A 17,435-nucleotide genomic window follows, 5' to 3' on the forward strand; every position below is an offset into this window, starting at 1 on the left:
ACCCTCCTCCTCCTCCTTTTCCTCTTATGACCCCCTGGCTGACTGTGGCAGGACTGGGAGGGTGTGCATGGGGAGGGAGGCCCTTCTTAATTGGCCCTGTACCTGCCTTCACACCACATTTACATACAAAAAGAGACATTGAGAGAGGGGGGAGATTGTCGGATGACAAGCATCTTTGGTGAGGGTTTTCTCCAAGCCTGAATGGGCATGCAAGATTCAGCAGGGCCAGCTCTCTTTCCCTCACTATCCTGAACCTCTTAAAACTATGGCTGGGTGCTTTGGGCCCATCCCCCTTTCTGATGTCCCATCCTCCTGGATCCCATTGTCACCCCGGCAGGCCATGTGTTAGGAAGGCTGGTGTTGATCGTGGCCAGGCCAGGCCAGTGCCTCGAGGTGGAGAGCAAGTTCATGTCTCCCCAAAAGACGGAGGCATGTCCAGCACCAACAAGGGCCAGAAAAAACTCCACAAGAATGAGGTGCTGGAGAATCAGCCCTGGCCACTTCTCCATCCCCCACTATTGCCCTTACTTTCTCAGACTAAGCAAAGGAGGGGAGGGTGATGGGCGAGGCCATTCAATGATGGGACAGGGAGCTGTAGCAGAGGGCCCAAAGAGCCACATGTGGCTCTGGAGCCATGGATTGCCAAGATCTGGTTTAGCAGCTTCTACCTGTTATAAGCCTTTAACAAGTAATTCATTCCATTCCCAAACTGCTGTCCTGGTTTTTATGTATATATCATTTCTGTCATGTCATGATTTGTTCATTATTTCCTTTTGAATTCCTTTGAATATAAACTCATTATGGCAGAATGGATGTTTCTAAAAATTATCCTCATCTAAATTGTTGCCAATATTATATATTTGGAATTTATCTGCTATTATTTCTGAATTAAGTTAATTTTATTTTGATTTTAATTATGGATTTTACAGAGCGTAAAATCTTTTTATTCATCTGTAGCTGTCTGTGCTTTCCACATCATTAATAGGCATATGTATGTTGACAAAACTGCACAAATGCGATTCAGATTCTTTGCTGTGCAATTTTTTCTAAAAGTCAAACACCAAAGTGTTGTGAAAGAACTTCTTTAGCATAATGATTGAAAGCTGTTACAAAAATATATTCAAATTTCATTATTGTGGCTATATATCCATCAGTCTATTAAATAAAAGTCACTCATAATGTAATATTATTTAATTTATTTTAGATTATCAAATATAAACAATTGGTTTAATATTTTATGAACTTAAAATGAGAACAGAAATTCAGAACACAGCTTACAGCACTCAATGGAGAAAAAATATAACAAAGAGAGGAAAATATCTCAATTAGATGTCACTAAAGGGGTTGACAAAAACCAAAATTATGATGTCAGACATGAATAAATTGTATTAAATAAGATATTATGAAGAAGCATAGATGTTGATAAGAGGTTTATCATAAATTCTCATTCTAGCTTCTAATTATATAAAAATATTGCCATATTTAAAACTGTTAACTACAATTTTATGACCTGTCTGGAACCTTTGATAGCCATGGTCAAATTGTAAGACACAAAACTGGAACTATACTAATGAAGTTTAGACTTAGAAATTTAATGGCAAATTGCTTGATCATAGCTCATCTTTCAGCACTCACTTTGTTTGAATATGAAAGTTGTTTGTAGTTCCAGTGTGCTCATAGTCATGGATAGCAGCTGCAAAAATCATAGCAAAGATTTCCAGTTCTGTCAACCAGTGCTGGAAAAAAGATTTTGAGAAATTAGATAATGTATTATATTGCAAATATCTAAATAGACTACTGTTTAGTAAGGCCAACAATGTTGGAATCTTATATCTTTTTACTAAAATTATCATTGCTGTAGCTCCTGAATAACAATACAGAATTTTAAAAATTATTAATCTCTTGCTATGCTCAATTGTTGTCTATAGGGAATCTTGATATTTCTGAATTTTACTCTTGGGGCACCACACAAACTGTTTAAGAACTTCAAATTTTAATGAGACAGTAAAATAAACTCTGAATATTTTGTCCAGTTTCTTCTCCACCCATTCCCAATTACTGAAACACTGACTCCCAAATATTTGGAAACTTGTACTTGAGAATATTTGAACAAGCAAGAAAGAGACACCCCCCATAGGTACTTCATGGGACATTATATTCGGAAGATTTTGATGGGGGTCTGGGAAAAGATGAGGAAAAAATACTATCTTAGGGTTCCGTGCTGGTTGGCACTGTTAGAGGCCTTAACACATCCCAGTGTATTTCATTGGACAAGAAACATAACATATAAAGACATCATGACAGAAGATGGCAACATGAAAACAAAGATGGAATTAGAGCAGCAGGGCAGGAATCTGGAATGATGGGAATATTTACAGGTTAGAAACAGGTTTAAAAGCGATAAGGTACGGTTTGGGATCTACCCAAACCCTCAGAAGCTAGATAAGATTTTGTTCGGCGGAGACAAGAAAATGTTATCGAAGATTTATCAATTTTTGACCTGCCAAGATGCTAATGAAGAGATGGATAAAAGCCTTCTAATAGCATGGGAGAGAAACTTTGGCTATGAGATTGAAATGGGCAAATGGTGGGATCTATGGAGTAGGACCATTAAACTTACAATATCTACAGCATTCAAAGAAAACATATACAAGATGGTTTATAGGTGGCACTTCCCCCCAACGAGGTTAGCCAAAATGTTTCCTGGGTTATCTCCACTGTGTTGGAAATGTGGAAGAAAGGATGGTACATTCTACCATATTTGGTGGTCCTGTACTGAGGCCACGAAATACTGGAGAAGGATTAAAAAATGGCTAAAAGAGGTTACCGGGGCAAGCATGGAATGGAGACCCGAGAACCTTCTACTAAGCATTAAACCAGAAAACATGAGCAATTCAATATGGCATTTGAGCCTACATATAATTGTGGCCGCAAGAATAACTTATGCACAATTTTGGAAATCCACTACCATACCATCGGAAGATGCTATAATTAAAAAGATCTATGAATGTGCAGAAATGGACAGAATAATGGGTTGGCTGAGGGACAAAGGAGAAATGGAACATTACCTTAGCTGGAACTTATGGTATATGTGGGCGACAAGGAGAACAGCAGGGACTTAAAACGGGGAAAGTTAAAAGTGAACATGGGTATTGTAATAGATCCCTGAATTTTGTAATGAGAAGATGTGGCTTAGAGACCTAACAATGAGGAAGGAAAAAAAAGTTGGGCTGTGAATGACTGTCACCGCGGGGGGGGGGGGGTTGTATGTTTAAAATTGTGTTTGTATTTGTATATTTTACTCTTTAAAAAATGTATAACTAATAAAGATTACTTAAAAAAAAGAGAATATTTGAACAATATTCCATTCTTTTGGTCTTTCCCATTTTTAATTTTAAAAATGTTATTGAACGTTAATTATTTAATTTTCTTTGCATAGTTAATTACAAAAAGTATTTTAGGATTAATTGCTCATAATTTAAAAAATTTAAAAAGCTGATGAAACAAATGTAGACCAGGAAAAAATATGACTGGTGTTTTTATTTGTGGCTATCATGACACTGGAGATATATCTGAGTAGAGAACAATATGTTGTTCTGCAAAGTAGCTTCTAGTTTGCATAAAATAATGTGAGCACATTTCAGTTTAAATCCAAAAATTACAAAAGTAAACAAGACAATTACCCAAGAAAAATATTGGTTGCTAAACCAAGTTGAAATTAACAGTTTTTAAAACTTTCTTAGATGTGAAATGAAAAATCAACTTTGATTTGAATTCTTCCCAGAATACCTGTTAAAGAAGCAAAATTCACTTTGCTATATTAGTCTTGCATCTTGCAATTTAACCATGTGACATAACAAATATATTTTTTCAATTCGTTTTCAGAAAATTCCAAATACTTAATTTCAGACACATGGATAGAATTGCCTTTAGGGTGGCTTATTTCTTCCAATTTATAAAATTTAAGGAATTTAAGTTTTCATGAACAAGAATGTAGATTATGAGGCAGAAATTATTACCAAATTGCCCTGTTTTGATTTTGCACTTAAACAGATTTCTATTTTCTATTAGGTAACATAATACCTAATAAAAGTTACCCAATAGCCAACCAAATTTACAGACTACATTTTTTTTCTTTCTTATTTAGTAAACCCAAACTAATAATCTCAAACAAATAGATTGGATTTACTTGTATACATAGGAATATGTCATCCAGAACTCCATGTTTTGAGATGGATGACTATGTAAATATGCTAAATAAATGAAATATATTAAAAAATCCTTCAAATAGTAAATTCTTTCAGTTCTCTTATCCTCATGATTATTATCACCATCATGATAAAAAATAAAGTCACTGACTATAGGAAAAAAAAAATCTGAACTCACTCAGAATTTGCTGCATCTATAATAACTTTTCTAAAGAAAAAGCAAAAAAAACCACAAAAAAGACATGGCATTTCCTATACACTTAGCCTTGTACTATTTTTCAATGAATGTTTGTACTTTTGAGTGACCTAGGGACGCTCCTGGCTCTGCTGGATGGCCACTCCTTTGTGCCCCATTACTGGCTGCAGTTGGCTCTTCGGGGGGGGGCAGCTTTCTCCTGGAGCCCTTTCCCAGCTGGGAGACTCTCTGAGGCAGCCCCATCATACGCCACCACCATGTGACCACTCCGGCCAGGGTGCGGGGGAGACAAGAAGGGGAGAGGGCACCTGTCAGGTGGGAGGCACAGCTTCCCTTTTAGCCTGTGAAGCCATAATCGGCCCGCTCAGCTCCTGGGGATGCTTTCCCAGCTGACCACTGATTTATAAACAGAAATTAACCATCTTCTTTTAAACTTTCCATTTCAATGAGAATTTAAGAAGTTTTAGAAAAATTCTCATTGAAATGGTTAATTAAAAGAAGATAGTTAATTTCTGTTTATAAAGGTCACGAGGTTGCTGCATGGGGGCTGCTGACTGACCCAAAGCCCTCCTGGATGCAACCAGAGCAGTGGGGTTACCCTGGAGGGTCCCCCAGCCAGGAAGGGGCACCAGGAGAAAGAAGGGCCAAAGGGCCAACTGCAGGTTCTGTGGGCATGTCTAGGTGGGGGCATATGACTGAGTGGGTGCAGGTGTGAGTGATGTCAAGTTGGCCATGCTCACTCAGTCACATACTCCCCACCTAGCCCCACCCACAGAATCAGTAGTAAAAAAAATTGAAACCTACCCCTGAGATTTAGGTAATAGATTAATTAGAATTTTTAAAAAATTTTCCACATTACAGTATGAGGCTTGTAAAGTCAAAACCCTTCTCCCACAGATGGAATATAAAAAATAAGATATGATAACAAGCTTTCTTCTGATGCATGCATGAAATTATATCTGTATAATATCTCTATAATTGTATATATTGCATATAAACAGAGATCTCTCCCTCCTAGTGTGGCAGAAAGAATAGTATTCTCTGCTATTCATGCTTAAACTTGATAAATAAATATCAACTTAATATTTGAAAGCTGTCCATGACACTGATTACTTTGGTTCTTACCATCTCTTTTTTTAAAAATTGCACTTCCAAATTTCTATCAGAAGGCAATGTGTCAGATTCGTGAATCTGCCATTCTTCATGGGAAGAAGAGGGGGGGTATACTTCCTTTAGACTTTTCTTTCCTTCTATGCATCTATCCTGTACCATGTTATTAATTGCTTTATAACTTCCAGCCTGGCACCTAAAAGCATGGCATTTTCTCACCTTTTGGGGAATGTGGGGGAGGGAGGGCCATGTGGACTGCATCCCTCAGGAAATGACTCTGAGAAAGTCTTCTTATTACTTTCCCAGAGTATCCATTACAAAAACATCTTCACACCTGCTGATTGTCTGAATCCACATTGGACACAAGAACGCAGTAAGAAAAAAAAGAAAAAACTTCCTCCCTTTTCCAGCACTTTAAAGCTACAGGACATGAGATTAATTTTGAAGGAATCAGGTTAATCTCCAAAACTGAACACTTTAACAAGAGAATAATTATGGAATCTATCGAAATAGAGAAATACCCCCAACAACATAAATAAACGTGATGATGCCTCCCACTTGCTAGACATCTGGAAACCAGCCCTAGTCAACAAACGAGCCCCACCCATCACCCAGGCTGTTACAACATGAAACAACAATGGACACACAGCCAGCACCAATCAGCACCAATCTACCAATCATGATACAACCACACAACCAATTATTCCACTTACTGAAACAAAGCCAGCACTCCACACACCCCCACCAAGATTTAAAGAAAGACGGCAGCTCCAATCATGATTTAAGCCCAAAACCCAGCCTGAAGATGGCAAGTGAGACCTCACCAAAACATTGCCAAGACAATCTCAATCTTACATGGGAAAAGACCCGAATACAACAAGACCAACATACCTACACCCGTGAAAATCTATGAAAACATATATATATATTTCTTTCTCTCTTCCTCCTCTCTTTCAGAGCTAAGCTAATATTAATGTAACTATCCTTGCATTCGTTATTAAAGTTATCACTGAATTTATCTATGCCAACTTAACTAATACTGATTTAATTCTTGCTTTTATTACTGAAATTGGAGGTAATGAGGAGATTATAGTAGTCAGGGAAAAACTGTAGTTTCAAAAGCATAGGTACAGAAGTGGATGTTATTGTTGGTACTGGGCTCCACTCACTGATTCACCTGGGTCAAAATATTGATATTCAGGCATTATTCTAGATGCCTGATTGAAAACAAGACTCTAATCTAGAGCCTTGCTAGATTAAAGGATCATATAAACCCCAATTTAAAAAGGTAAATGAGTCCCTGTAGATTTTACTCCACTAGTTGTTGCCAACCATAACGGGCAGTGTTTATCTCCATTTCAAGACCATTCAGCCAGCGCTGTTGGAAGACATTTCTGTAATCATGTGGCCAGCATGATGTCACAGAGAGCTGTTACTTTCCCACCAAAGTGATAAATATCTACTTGCATCAGTATGCTATCGAGATGCTAGTTTGACAGAGCTGGGAGAGAATGAGAGCTCACCCTGTCATGTTTTGTCCCAAACATATTTTCTACTATATATATATTCCTAACATACCCTACCATCAACCTGTTGCAAAAATGAGACATTATCTTCATAAGGATTCAGCATTAGTTGATGGGAAAATCATATTGATAGATATTAGAAAGAGGTATAGACTGCAAATTCTTTGACAGTAGGACTCTTTGTGGTCTGAGTTGCAATACAGGTTCAGATTTATATATTTAAATCTTTGTCATATTAGTTACTGACTATAGTTTTTACAGATTTGTAATACAATTACTGTACATTAAATTATATATTCTGTAAGAAACACTGGAATGACATTTATATTTTGGACTTGACCACCTATCCTAACAATAAAAGAGTTTAATTAATAAAGTTATCTTCATTTAGCTGAATATGTAATAAGTATACAATTCTAAAATCCTAAATCCAAATAATATTGTTAGAAAAGTTCCTACAGACATCTTACTTGTAGTATATGTCAAAATATCACATTATAATCCAAATATCCTTAATATAAAGCTTGCCCTCACTAAGTCAATAAGAACAACTTAATGCCATATATTCAATCAAGATAAAAGCGCTTGGAAAAAAACTTACTTTAGCAAACCCAAATTTTAATTGTGTCATAAATACCTTCAAACCTATTTTATTGCCATGATTATTACTATTTTCATATTGGACTCTTAATTAATTAATATTTTGTCTACTTACTGCTACACCTGTCTTTAAAATGAGGTAATGAACAGTCTGTGTGACATCTGCTGCATGCATTAGATTGTGGTATGGATTTTTATACTTGCTATAGCCAACTTCCAGAGCTTCCACAAAGGAGACAAGAGCAGAAATTGGAATCTATATATATAATATAATTTTTAAAAAATAAAAAGAGGATAGATTGTGAACACGTTTAGCATAATAATAGACTGATTTAACTTTACCAAACTTTTCATAAACAGTGTTTCATATGTTTGGAAATTCTGATACTCTTTAAAGCAAATTCCAGCACCCAACAGTATCATCTTAGAGTTACATAATATGCTCTATGTACCACTAATATTAATACATACATATTAAAAGCAACATAAGAAAAGTAAAAAAAAGCAAGAAAGCAGCAATTTCTTTCAGAAATAAGAAGTTTAATTTAGGTATAATAGTGGTTGACAGGGTAAAAATGTCATCCTTGTCACATGCATCTCTTCTGGTTTCAGTATAGTTTTTAAAATCTTAATCTGTGTAGTTTTAATGTTTTAATTATTTTTCTCTTTGTTTTATATCCTGTAAGCTGCTCAGAGTCACCTTACAGGAAAGATGGACAGCATAAAAATTAATAAAAATAAATACCTTCATTGTGTGATATTATAAAACTAATTTTATATTATTTACATTATAATAATATATAATTATTAACCACTATCTTGGGTATGGAGATATATAATTATATTATATAATTATATAATCATGACTGAATTGTTCTAGACCAGGGGTGTCAAACTCAAGGCCGGGGGCCAGATCTGGCCCACAGGGTGTTTAGATCTAGCCTTTGGGGTTGCTTTGGAAACAGTGAGCGACCGGCCTGTGGTGCCTTTGCCAGTGAAAATGGAACTCCATTTTTGCCAGGAGAGGGTTGCTGGAGCCAGAAACTGAGTTTGGGAGCCTGTTTTTACTGGCAAAGTGCTTGGGCCACCACAGGTGTCCCCAACACTAGTGATGTTGAGCAGGCCATGTCCACCCTGACTACTCCACCCCAGGCTCCCAAGATCAAACACAACCGTGATGCAGCCATCAATAAAATTGAGTTTGACACCCCTTTTCTAGGTCACGGGTTATCTTATTTCTAAGTTAGAAATGCATTTTTCAATAATATGAAAGTTATAGCCAATTTATATTTTCCTACAGCTAATTTTGGAATTTCTACTCTATGAAAACAAATATATTAATACATAAATAAAATTATTTGGAGGGAATTTTGGAATAATATATTCCGTTATTAGGCAGATCCACTATGTTTTCACATAAAATTTTAAATTTAAAAAATACATATTCACATTTAATACATGTTTTGTTTATTGGAAGACTCTGGTCCTGCAAGGACACTTTCCTTATTTCTTTATACCATGATGCCAAGATATTAAAAAGTGCTCCAAGATATTTGAATGAGTTATGAGTAACATTAATTACATTAATTTTTCCAAGAGTGGCAATGTACAATGGAGAACATTTTAGTTTTACTGTAATTGATGTTGGGACATTCACTCTGCCATAAAGCATATCCTCTCAGACATCACCTAAGATGATGGCCATGTCACTTGATCAACTATTAGAACCAAAGATATTTTCTAACCAATATAGGACAATGAAGCTCTAATATTGGGCTTGTACCAGGAAATTTACATAAAAATTAAGAAGAATGGTCACCAAAATATAGCCATTCTTTGCCCCTTCCCCAAAAGATAAAAAAGAAAAAACAGAGAATGCCCTTGTGAACCACACATACACTTTATTGTATTGTTCCCATGGAGTTTCATAATTAAATTGAAGAAAATGCAGTTATTGATCTCTCCTGAAGGCAAAGGGAGTTTTTTCTTCATTAATCTGTATAAGACAATATTGCTGTATACCTTTCATTAACAGTAGCAAGTAACCTTTCAGTTGGGGAATTGTAAGTACATCATTAGAATATAATTTCAGTTCATGTCCTTGAGTTGCTAATTTAACTCCAATCTTTCTAACTTCATGATTTATTTTCACTCATAATTATTCTAATGCCAATAAAAATAAAGGATAAAGAGTCAAAGATCTCTTCAGTATTATGGGGTAAGTCTTCACATTGGAGTTGTTAAATCAGTTTTCCACATCTCTAGAAATTGTAATTGATTTATTGTAGTTGTAAAACCAATGACAGTATCACAAATTCTGCTCAATTCCTATTTCAATTCCCAATTTTTTGGCATTTTTTGCATGAAATGTTTATTATTTAAGCTTCAAATTCTGTGGTGATTTTTTATATTTAACTGCTATCCATAAATCATATATATATATATATATATATATATATATATATATATATATATATATATATATATATGTGTGTGTGTGTGTGTGTGTGTGTGTGTGTGTGTGTGTGTGTGTGTGTGTGTGTGTGTGTGTGTGTGTGTGTTTATTTGTGCTGATAAATAAATAAAGGGAGACTAGTATAGATCTATTTCAAGCTATTTAGCTCTCATCAGCTAGCCATACCCTTATTGATGAGAGCTAAATAGCTTGAAATAGATCTATACTAGTCTCCCTTTATTTATTTATCAGCACAAATAAAAAAACACAAATATAACAAAGGCAACAGTAAAAATATTGGGTTTCTGTCGTGATGGACTCTTGTGATGAGCTGATTGACAGATGTTGGAAGCAGTTAGCTTCCTCCCATAATTGGGGCTTACCAGGGGTTGTGACACTAATATATATATATATATATATATATATATATATATATATATATATATATATATGTGTGTGTGTGTGTGTGTGTGTGTGTGTGTGTGTGTGTGTGTGTGTGTGTGTATACATACATACACACACACACACATATATATATATATGTTATATTTATGCTGATAAATAAATAAAGGGAGACTAGTATAGATCTATTTCAAGCTATTTAGCTCTCATCAGCTAGCCATACCCATGTTGGGAATCGAACCTGTGCTCTATTGCCTCTTAGGCAGATGTGTTAACCATTGAGCTACAGAGCTCGACTCCTTATCAGCCAGCCAGGGTGAGAGGTATATATTTAAAGTCACAACCCCTGGTATGCCCAAATATGGGAGGAAGGTCACACTTCCACTCTCTGTCTTCGGCTCGTCACAAGAGACCATCCAGACAGAAACCCAATATTTTTTACTGTTGCCTTTTTGTTACATTTGTTATATTTAAACAGTAAAAAATATTGGGTTTCTGTCTGGATGGTCTCTTGTGACGAGCCGAAGACAGAGAGTGGAAGTGTGACCTTCCTCCCATATTTGGGCATACCAGGGGTTGTGACTTTAAATATACATACATACATACATACATACATACATACATACATACGTGTGTGTGTGTGTGTGTGTATGTGTGTATGTATGTATGTATGTATGTATATATATATATATATATATATATATATATATATATATATATATATATATATATATATATATATATATATATATATATATATATATATATATATATATATATATATATGGCACACACATACGTATACACACATACACACACACTATATGCTGGTCTTGTTGTATTCGGGTCTTTTCCTGTGTAAGATTGAGATTGTCTTGGCAACGTTTCGACGAGGTCTCACTTGCCATCCTCAGGCTGGTGTTTTTGGCTTAAAGTGTGGTCGGAGATGCCGTCTTTCTATGGCTGTGTGGCTGTATCATGGTTGGTAGATTGGTGCTGGCTGTGTGTCCATTGTTGTTTTGTGTTGTATTGGCCTGGGTGGTGGGTGGAGCTCATTTGTTTACCAGGGCTGGTTTCCAGATGTCTGGCAGGTGGGAGGCATCATCACGTTTGTTCATGTTGTGGGGGTGTTTCTCTATTTTGATAGCTTCCATAATTATTCTCTTGTTAAAGTGTTCAGTTTTGGAGATTAATTTGGTTCCTTCAAAATTAATTTCATGTCCTGTAGCTTTAAAGTGCTGGAAAAGGGAGGAAGTTTTTTTCTTTTTTTCTTACTACGTTCTTGTGTTCTATGATGCATGTATTTATTCTCCTGTTCGTTTGTCCTATGTATGTTGCAGGGCAGATTTTGCATGGTATTTTGTAGACTCCTTGGAGGCTGGATCTTGTCTTTGGAAAACGGCATCTCCGACCACGCTTTAAGCCAAAAACACCAGCCTGAGGATGGCGAATGAAATCTTGCCGAAACATTGCCAAGATAATCTCAATCTTACACGGGAAAAGATCCAAATACAACAAGATCAGCATACCTACACCCATGAAAATCTATGAATGTGTGTGTGTGTGTGTGTGAGAGAGAGAGAGAGAGAGTGTGTGTGTGTGCCTGCCTGCCTGCCTTCGGCTTCATGCTTGCACAAGCAAAGCATGATCGGAGCTTCCGTCTTTCTATAAATATTGGTGGGGTACGAAACAGCTGACTAATCTGCATACATCAACGCCATCAACTAATCAAGATGTAACAACACAGCCAATCAACCCGCTTACAGTAACAAAGCCAGCACTCCACACACACAAACCAATATTTATAGAAAGACGGCAGCTCCGATCATGCTTTGCTCGCACAAGAATGAAGCCAAAGGCACCAGCCTGAGCATGGCGAGTGAGACCTTATCAAAATGTCGCCAAGATACTCTCAATCTTACACAGGAAAAGACCCGAATACGCCAAGACCTGCCTGTGTGTATGTGTGTGTGTATGCGCGCGCGCGCGCACACACACACACACACACATATGTATGTATGTATGTATGTATGTATGTATGTATGTATGTATGTATATATTACATATCTATATATATAGCTAGATAGGTAGAAAGGCAGACAGACAGATAGATAATATTGAGAGGGCAAGGATAAACAGTCAGGGCAAAGGATTAAACCCTTCATATAGGAAGATTACAAAAGCACTTATTTGGGATCTGTGAAGAATTAAGTTCTTTTCCTTTACTTCATGTATTGGGTATGAAGCCAAATAATACTTTTGTTACCCAATATAGTTTTATAGAATAACCACTTATGTTAATTAACCATATTTACATTATTATAGCTTTTGCATTTCCTCATTAGAGAACAATAATTCTATTGAAAATGAGGTATTAATATAATGATTGGTGAAAAATTATACTCCATGTTACTTACAAATCCTTCCTTACTCCATGTTCCTTAAATCACACTCAAAGTCATGCCACTAAAAATGAAAGCTTATCTGTGGGATAGGCAGCTCATATTCAGAACAGACTGAAATGAAACAAGTCTCTGAAGAAGCTTTGTATGAACTCCAGTTTCAGGGGAAGTCTGCAATCAATTATTAGAGATTGACAAGACCATAGAATATACAAGTCAGCCACAGACAGCAAGAAGTGAAGAATTGGATCCCGGATTTCTTGACAGCTCTACAACCTGAATGGCCAAGTACAGAGCAGGTGCTTGTTGCCTGTGGAAACTCTGCTACTTGGAACTTGGACCAACAACCAATGTTTGGACTCTGGGTCTTCTAGACCTTCATCCAACCTGACACAAGGGGATTGTGACTTTTTTTCTGTATATGTGTGTTTGCACATATGTCCTATCTATATTTATTAAATTCTTTCAAGTAAAGCTCCTTGCAAGTACTCCTCAGAATACTTGGTCATGTCTTGTCCACATACAGAATTAAAAACTTAGAATGGTGTGTGTGTGTGTGTGTGTGTGTGTGTGTGTGTGTGTGTGTGTGAGAGAGAGAGAGAGAGAGAGAGAGAGAGAGAGAGAGAGAGAGAGAGAGAGAGAGAGAGAGAGAGAGAGAGAGAGAGAGAGAGAGAGAGAGAGAGAGAGAATAAGCTACAAATAACCTGGATAGGAAAAAGAAGCAAAAAGTATTGAAGATAATAAAGCAAATAGCATGATGTGGTTGAGCCATAATTTTACAGGAAGTCTTCCTTTGTTGAAGCTTTTAAAACTACTAATTTTATTCCCTATAAAATAGAGTTATAGATTTCTGAAATTGCTCAATTTTAATTTATTACAATAACAAGAACATTCTAAATAAATCAGAGGACAATATATTGTAATCAGTATAAAACAACAATGACAAACCCTCCAAAAATATAAATTACTGATCTATGGAATAGGAGAAAGGAGCAGGTACTAAACTACTAACCTTGAAACGGCTGATCAGATCATAGCGTGTGAGCAGTTCATAGAAAATAAATTTTAGTGCATGATCTCCACTAGCATCATTTAATGCAAATACATCAAATGACCACTTGTCTATATTCTGTGTAGAAGGGAAAAAAGGGCATTAGTATGTCTTCACCATGTGCACACAAAGATCACACACCTAGTTCTTAACATGGTCTTCAATCACTGTAGTGGTCCAATTAAAAAAAAGGAATTTTCTGCCAGTATTGCATCTTGTTTTAATGTTTTGAAGGGTTTTTAATTTTTGTGTTCATTTTTTCATGTTTTAGATATCATAATATGAAGAAAAGTAAATATAGACAAGAAAGGAGATACTCAGAGGTGGGTTCCTACTGTTTCAGTCCAGTTTGCCCGAATAGGTACTAGAAATATGGTGTACCTTTCCGAACCGGTAGTAATGGCAGCCTGGGCTCGCCCTGATCTCCTGATGGCGCCATATGCACTGCCATCTTAGGTTTTGCTTCTGCACATGTGCAGAGCAATTTTTATTGCACTAATTGGCCACACCTGCCCACTCCGATGCTCACCCTGCTTCACCTTCGCCAAGTGTATCCACAGAACTGCTTCTTCTGGCTCCTGCCTACATACAGGTAAACAGCATTTGCGCAAGCCTAGCCCTCCCTACCTACCAGCTGCAACATGGGCCACACCTGGTCAACCGGGTGGCCGGCAGGGAAATTGGCGGGTTTGGCCTTCTCCTCGCCCTCCTTCTGATTTCTCCCCAGCCGCGCTCACCTCCTGTATGGCAAGCAGTGTGTCTGTGTGTTTGTGTGTGTGTAAGGGAGGTTGGATGAGACAGATTAGAAGGGGAGCTTTCTACTTTGGTTTTGAGGGACATGCGGGAGTGGTGGTCACGGACCATTCAATGCTGTAGAAGAAGCTGTGTGTGTGTGTGTGTGTGTGTGTGTGTGTCTGTCTGTGTCTGTGTCTGTGTGTGTGTAGGGGAGGCATGGACCATTTGGTGCTGTAGAAGCAGCAGTGGCAGGAGAGGGCACTTTTGGGGCAAAATGGGAGTTGCTCCACCAGCAGAGGCTCCACGTAGAAGCAAGGGTGCGGCAGCAGGGAGAGGCTGGCTGTTCTCCAAGCCTGTCCTTGGAAGAAGGAGGCAGGGATGCCGGCCCTGGGCTCACATCTCTTACTGCTCACCACCACCCACCCACTCATCACTTTCCTGGGAAGGGCCTCAGACCCATTGCAGGTGGCTGTCCAGCGGAGCCGGGAGCATCCCCAGGGGTGGTGGGGTGATGGGGAGATTGCATGGGGCTGGAGGCAGCAGGGTGGCAGGGATCAAGGCCATCCTGGGTGCCTGCAACAGGTAGTCAGAGGCCCACCCTGTGAACTCCACTTGAAGGAACAGGCGCCGGGGGTCTTCCTGCCACCAATGCCACACAAAGCACCCCAGCCTGGGTTTTTGCAGGGTCCTGGGGCCAAGGGGCCACTTCCTAACTTCAGAAGGTAGCTGGGCAAGGTGAGGCTGAGCCGTGAGTCTCCCGAAAAGGCTGCCTAGTGGGCAAGGTTCATGCCAAAACCTCTCATGGGAGCGGCAGGTTGGATTTCTCCTCTTCCCCTCCTCTTCCTCTCATGGATTTCTCCTCTTCCCCTCCTCTTCCTCTCATGGATTTCTCCTCTTCCTCTCATGGAAGGGGGGGGAGGAATAACACAGCAAAGCAATTAGTGCAGGAGAGAAGCCATGTCCTTTTGCATCCTGCTAAGACCCTTTTTAAGCGAGTAGCCACCTGACCTGCGTGCGCCTTTGCTGCACTTTGGCATTTACTTGAGGGGTGTCTCCCTACATATGCACACTGTCACGGCCACTCAAAGCAGCTAGATGGGGAGTGTGTGTGAGTGTGTGTGTGTGTGTGTGTGTAGGGGGGGCGTGGATTGTTTGATGCTGAGGGGAAAGTGAGGCTTCTTTGCCAGCCACCCAGCTGCCACAGAAATTTTTGCCAGTTCTGTGGACGTGGCTAGGTGGGGGGGGATATTACTGAGTGTGCGTGGGCGTGGGCGTGAGTGATGTTGAGTTGGCCACACCCATTCAGTCACATGCCCACCACACTCACAGAACCAGTTATTAAAAAAATTGAAACCCACCCCTGGATGTTCTCTATTGTGTTGCAAGTTAGAAGAAATTTCATTTAACATTACTGATATCATATTTTTAATTATATTCTAAATGAATGTGTCAAATGAAATTTGGCTGTAAAAAATTCTGTTGTGTTTTCAGACTAAGTATAACCATCGCAAGCAATCAACAAAGCACCTAGTGAGTAGAATCCATGTTGTTATAGTATCTATCACCTAATATTTTCAAATAAAGCTTTGAAAATAGAAGTAATTAGCATCATTGTACTTAAAATGATTTGTTACCAATGCATAAATAGAAGAATAGTGGTACATGAAAAATGTTTAGGGATGATTCCTTTTTATTCTCTATATTATTATTGAGAAATGACATAACTTTCCTACTTAAAATTAAAATTCAGATTAGCTGAGCTCATCCAGGCGGCTCATTCAATTAGTATTTAAGGTGCAAACTTCCAGTTGCTGAGTCTCTTTAAAGTTTAAACATGTGGGGCTGATTTTGAGTTTGAGGGATCTATTTGTAATGCTATTCCTTATCTTCAGAATGAAAAAAGTATCGGGGCTTTCAATCTCCAGACAAAGAATTCAGAAGAACTCTAATGGAAATATCTGAACATTGATTTCAGTTTTACCTTTGTCATTTTATTTTGCACCTAGATATAGACAGTGAACCTACATGCCTATAATAACACTCAAAATGTTTAAAATTTCAGATTGGAGTCTTCTGATGCTATCTTCAGGTACTACTACAAATTACTTTCTATTTCCTCAAAGTATTCTAATTGTGGAAAACAAGATGACTAAATTTCATACATACATATATATGATTTGGCTCCAGCTGTAAAAAAGACAAAAGGGCAATTCTTCCCAGGATGTAAAATGTAAAGTTGTGTTAGCCTAATAGGAATACTTTGATAGGCATTTAATTTCTGACCAACATTTGCAAAGAAATAATTGAATGTGTTTTGAGCATGGGTATGGATATACATATGTACACACTTTATGAGATCAACCAGACTCAAAAGGTAAAACAAAAATTTCAAGTCTGGTACAAGGATGTTAATGACAACAAAAATATTTGAATTCAAATCCACAGAATGTTGGCAGTTCAGCTTCTAGAAGAATAAGAAGGCAATATGAAGCCTTAAAATCTGTAATGTTCTAATTTACCACATTAATATTTGAAATGATAAGAACAAAACTTAACTTCCTGGAAGCCAAATTCATTTATTTATGTTTATATTTTCTATTTCACTTTTCACCGTTAAAACAATTCTACTACAGTGGAGTATAATTTATTTTCCCTGAAATTGGTTCATTTCTAATTGAGACAAATAGACAAAAATGAAAGATTTCACAGGAAAAAGTTATTTTCAACTAACAGGAACATTTTCTCTAAGA

At 37.6% G+C, this 17,435-nt stretch overlaps 1 protein-coding gene across 1 annotated transcript in view; it reads right to left on the reverse strand.

Annotated features, from left to right (window-relative positions):
• PDE1C (phosphodiesterase 1C) overlaps positions 1 to 17,435 on the reverse strand; it is a 477,912-nt gene that overhangs the window by 99,478 nt on the left and 360,999 nt on the right. The window contains exons 7-9 of the mRNA XM_087714401.1: positions 13,912 to 14,028; positions 7,756 to 7,896; positions 1,636 to 1,736 (exon numbers count right to left, since the gene is read on the reverse strand). Of these exons, the coding sequence (XP_087570527.1) occupies positions 1,636 to 1,736; positions 7,756 to 7,896; positions 13,912 to 14,028 (359 nt within the window). The remainder of the gene's footprint in view (positions 1 to 1,635; positions 1,737 to 7,755; positions 7,897 to 13,911; positions 14,029 to 17,435) is intronic.

This window comes from Thamnophis sirtalis, unplaced genomic scaffold (genome assembly GCF_051295495.1).
Source record: "Thamnophis sirtalis isolate CommonGarterSnake01/CBP01778 unplaced genomic scaffold, rThaSir2_p1.2 scaffold_4, whole genome shotgun sequence".
NCBI classification, from domain to species: Eukaryota; Metazoa; Chordata; class Lepidosauria; order Squamata; family Natricidae; genus Thamnophis; species Thamnophis sirtalis.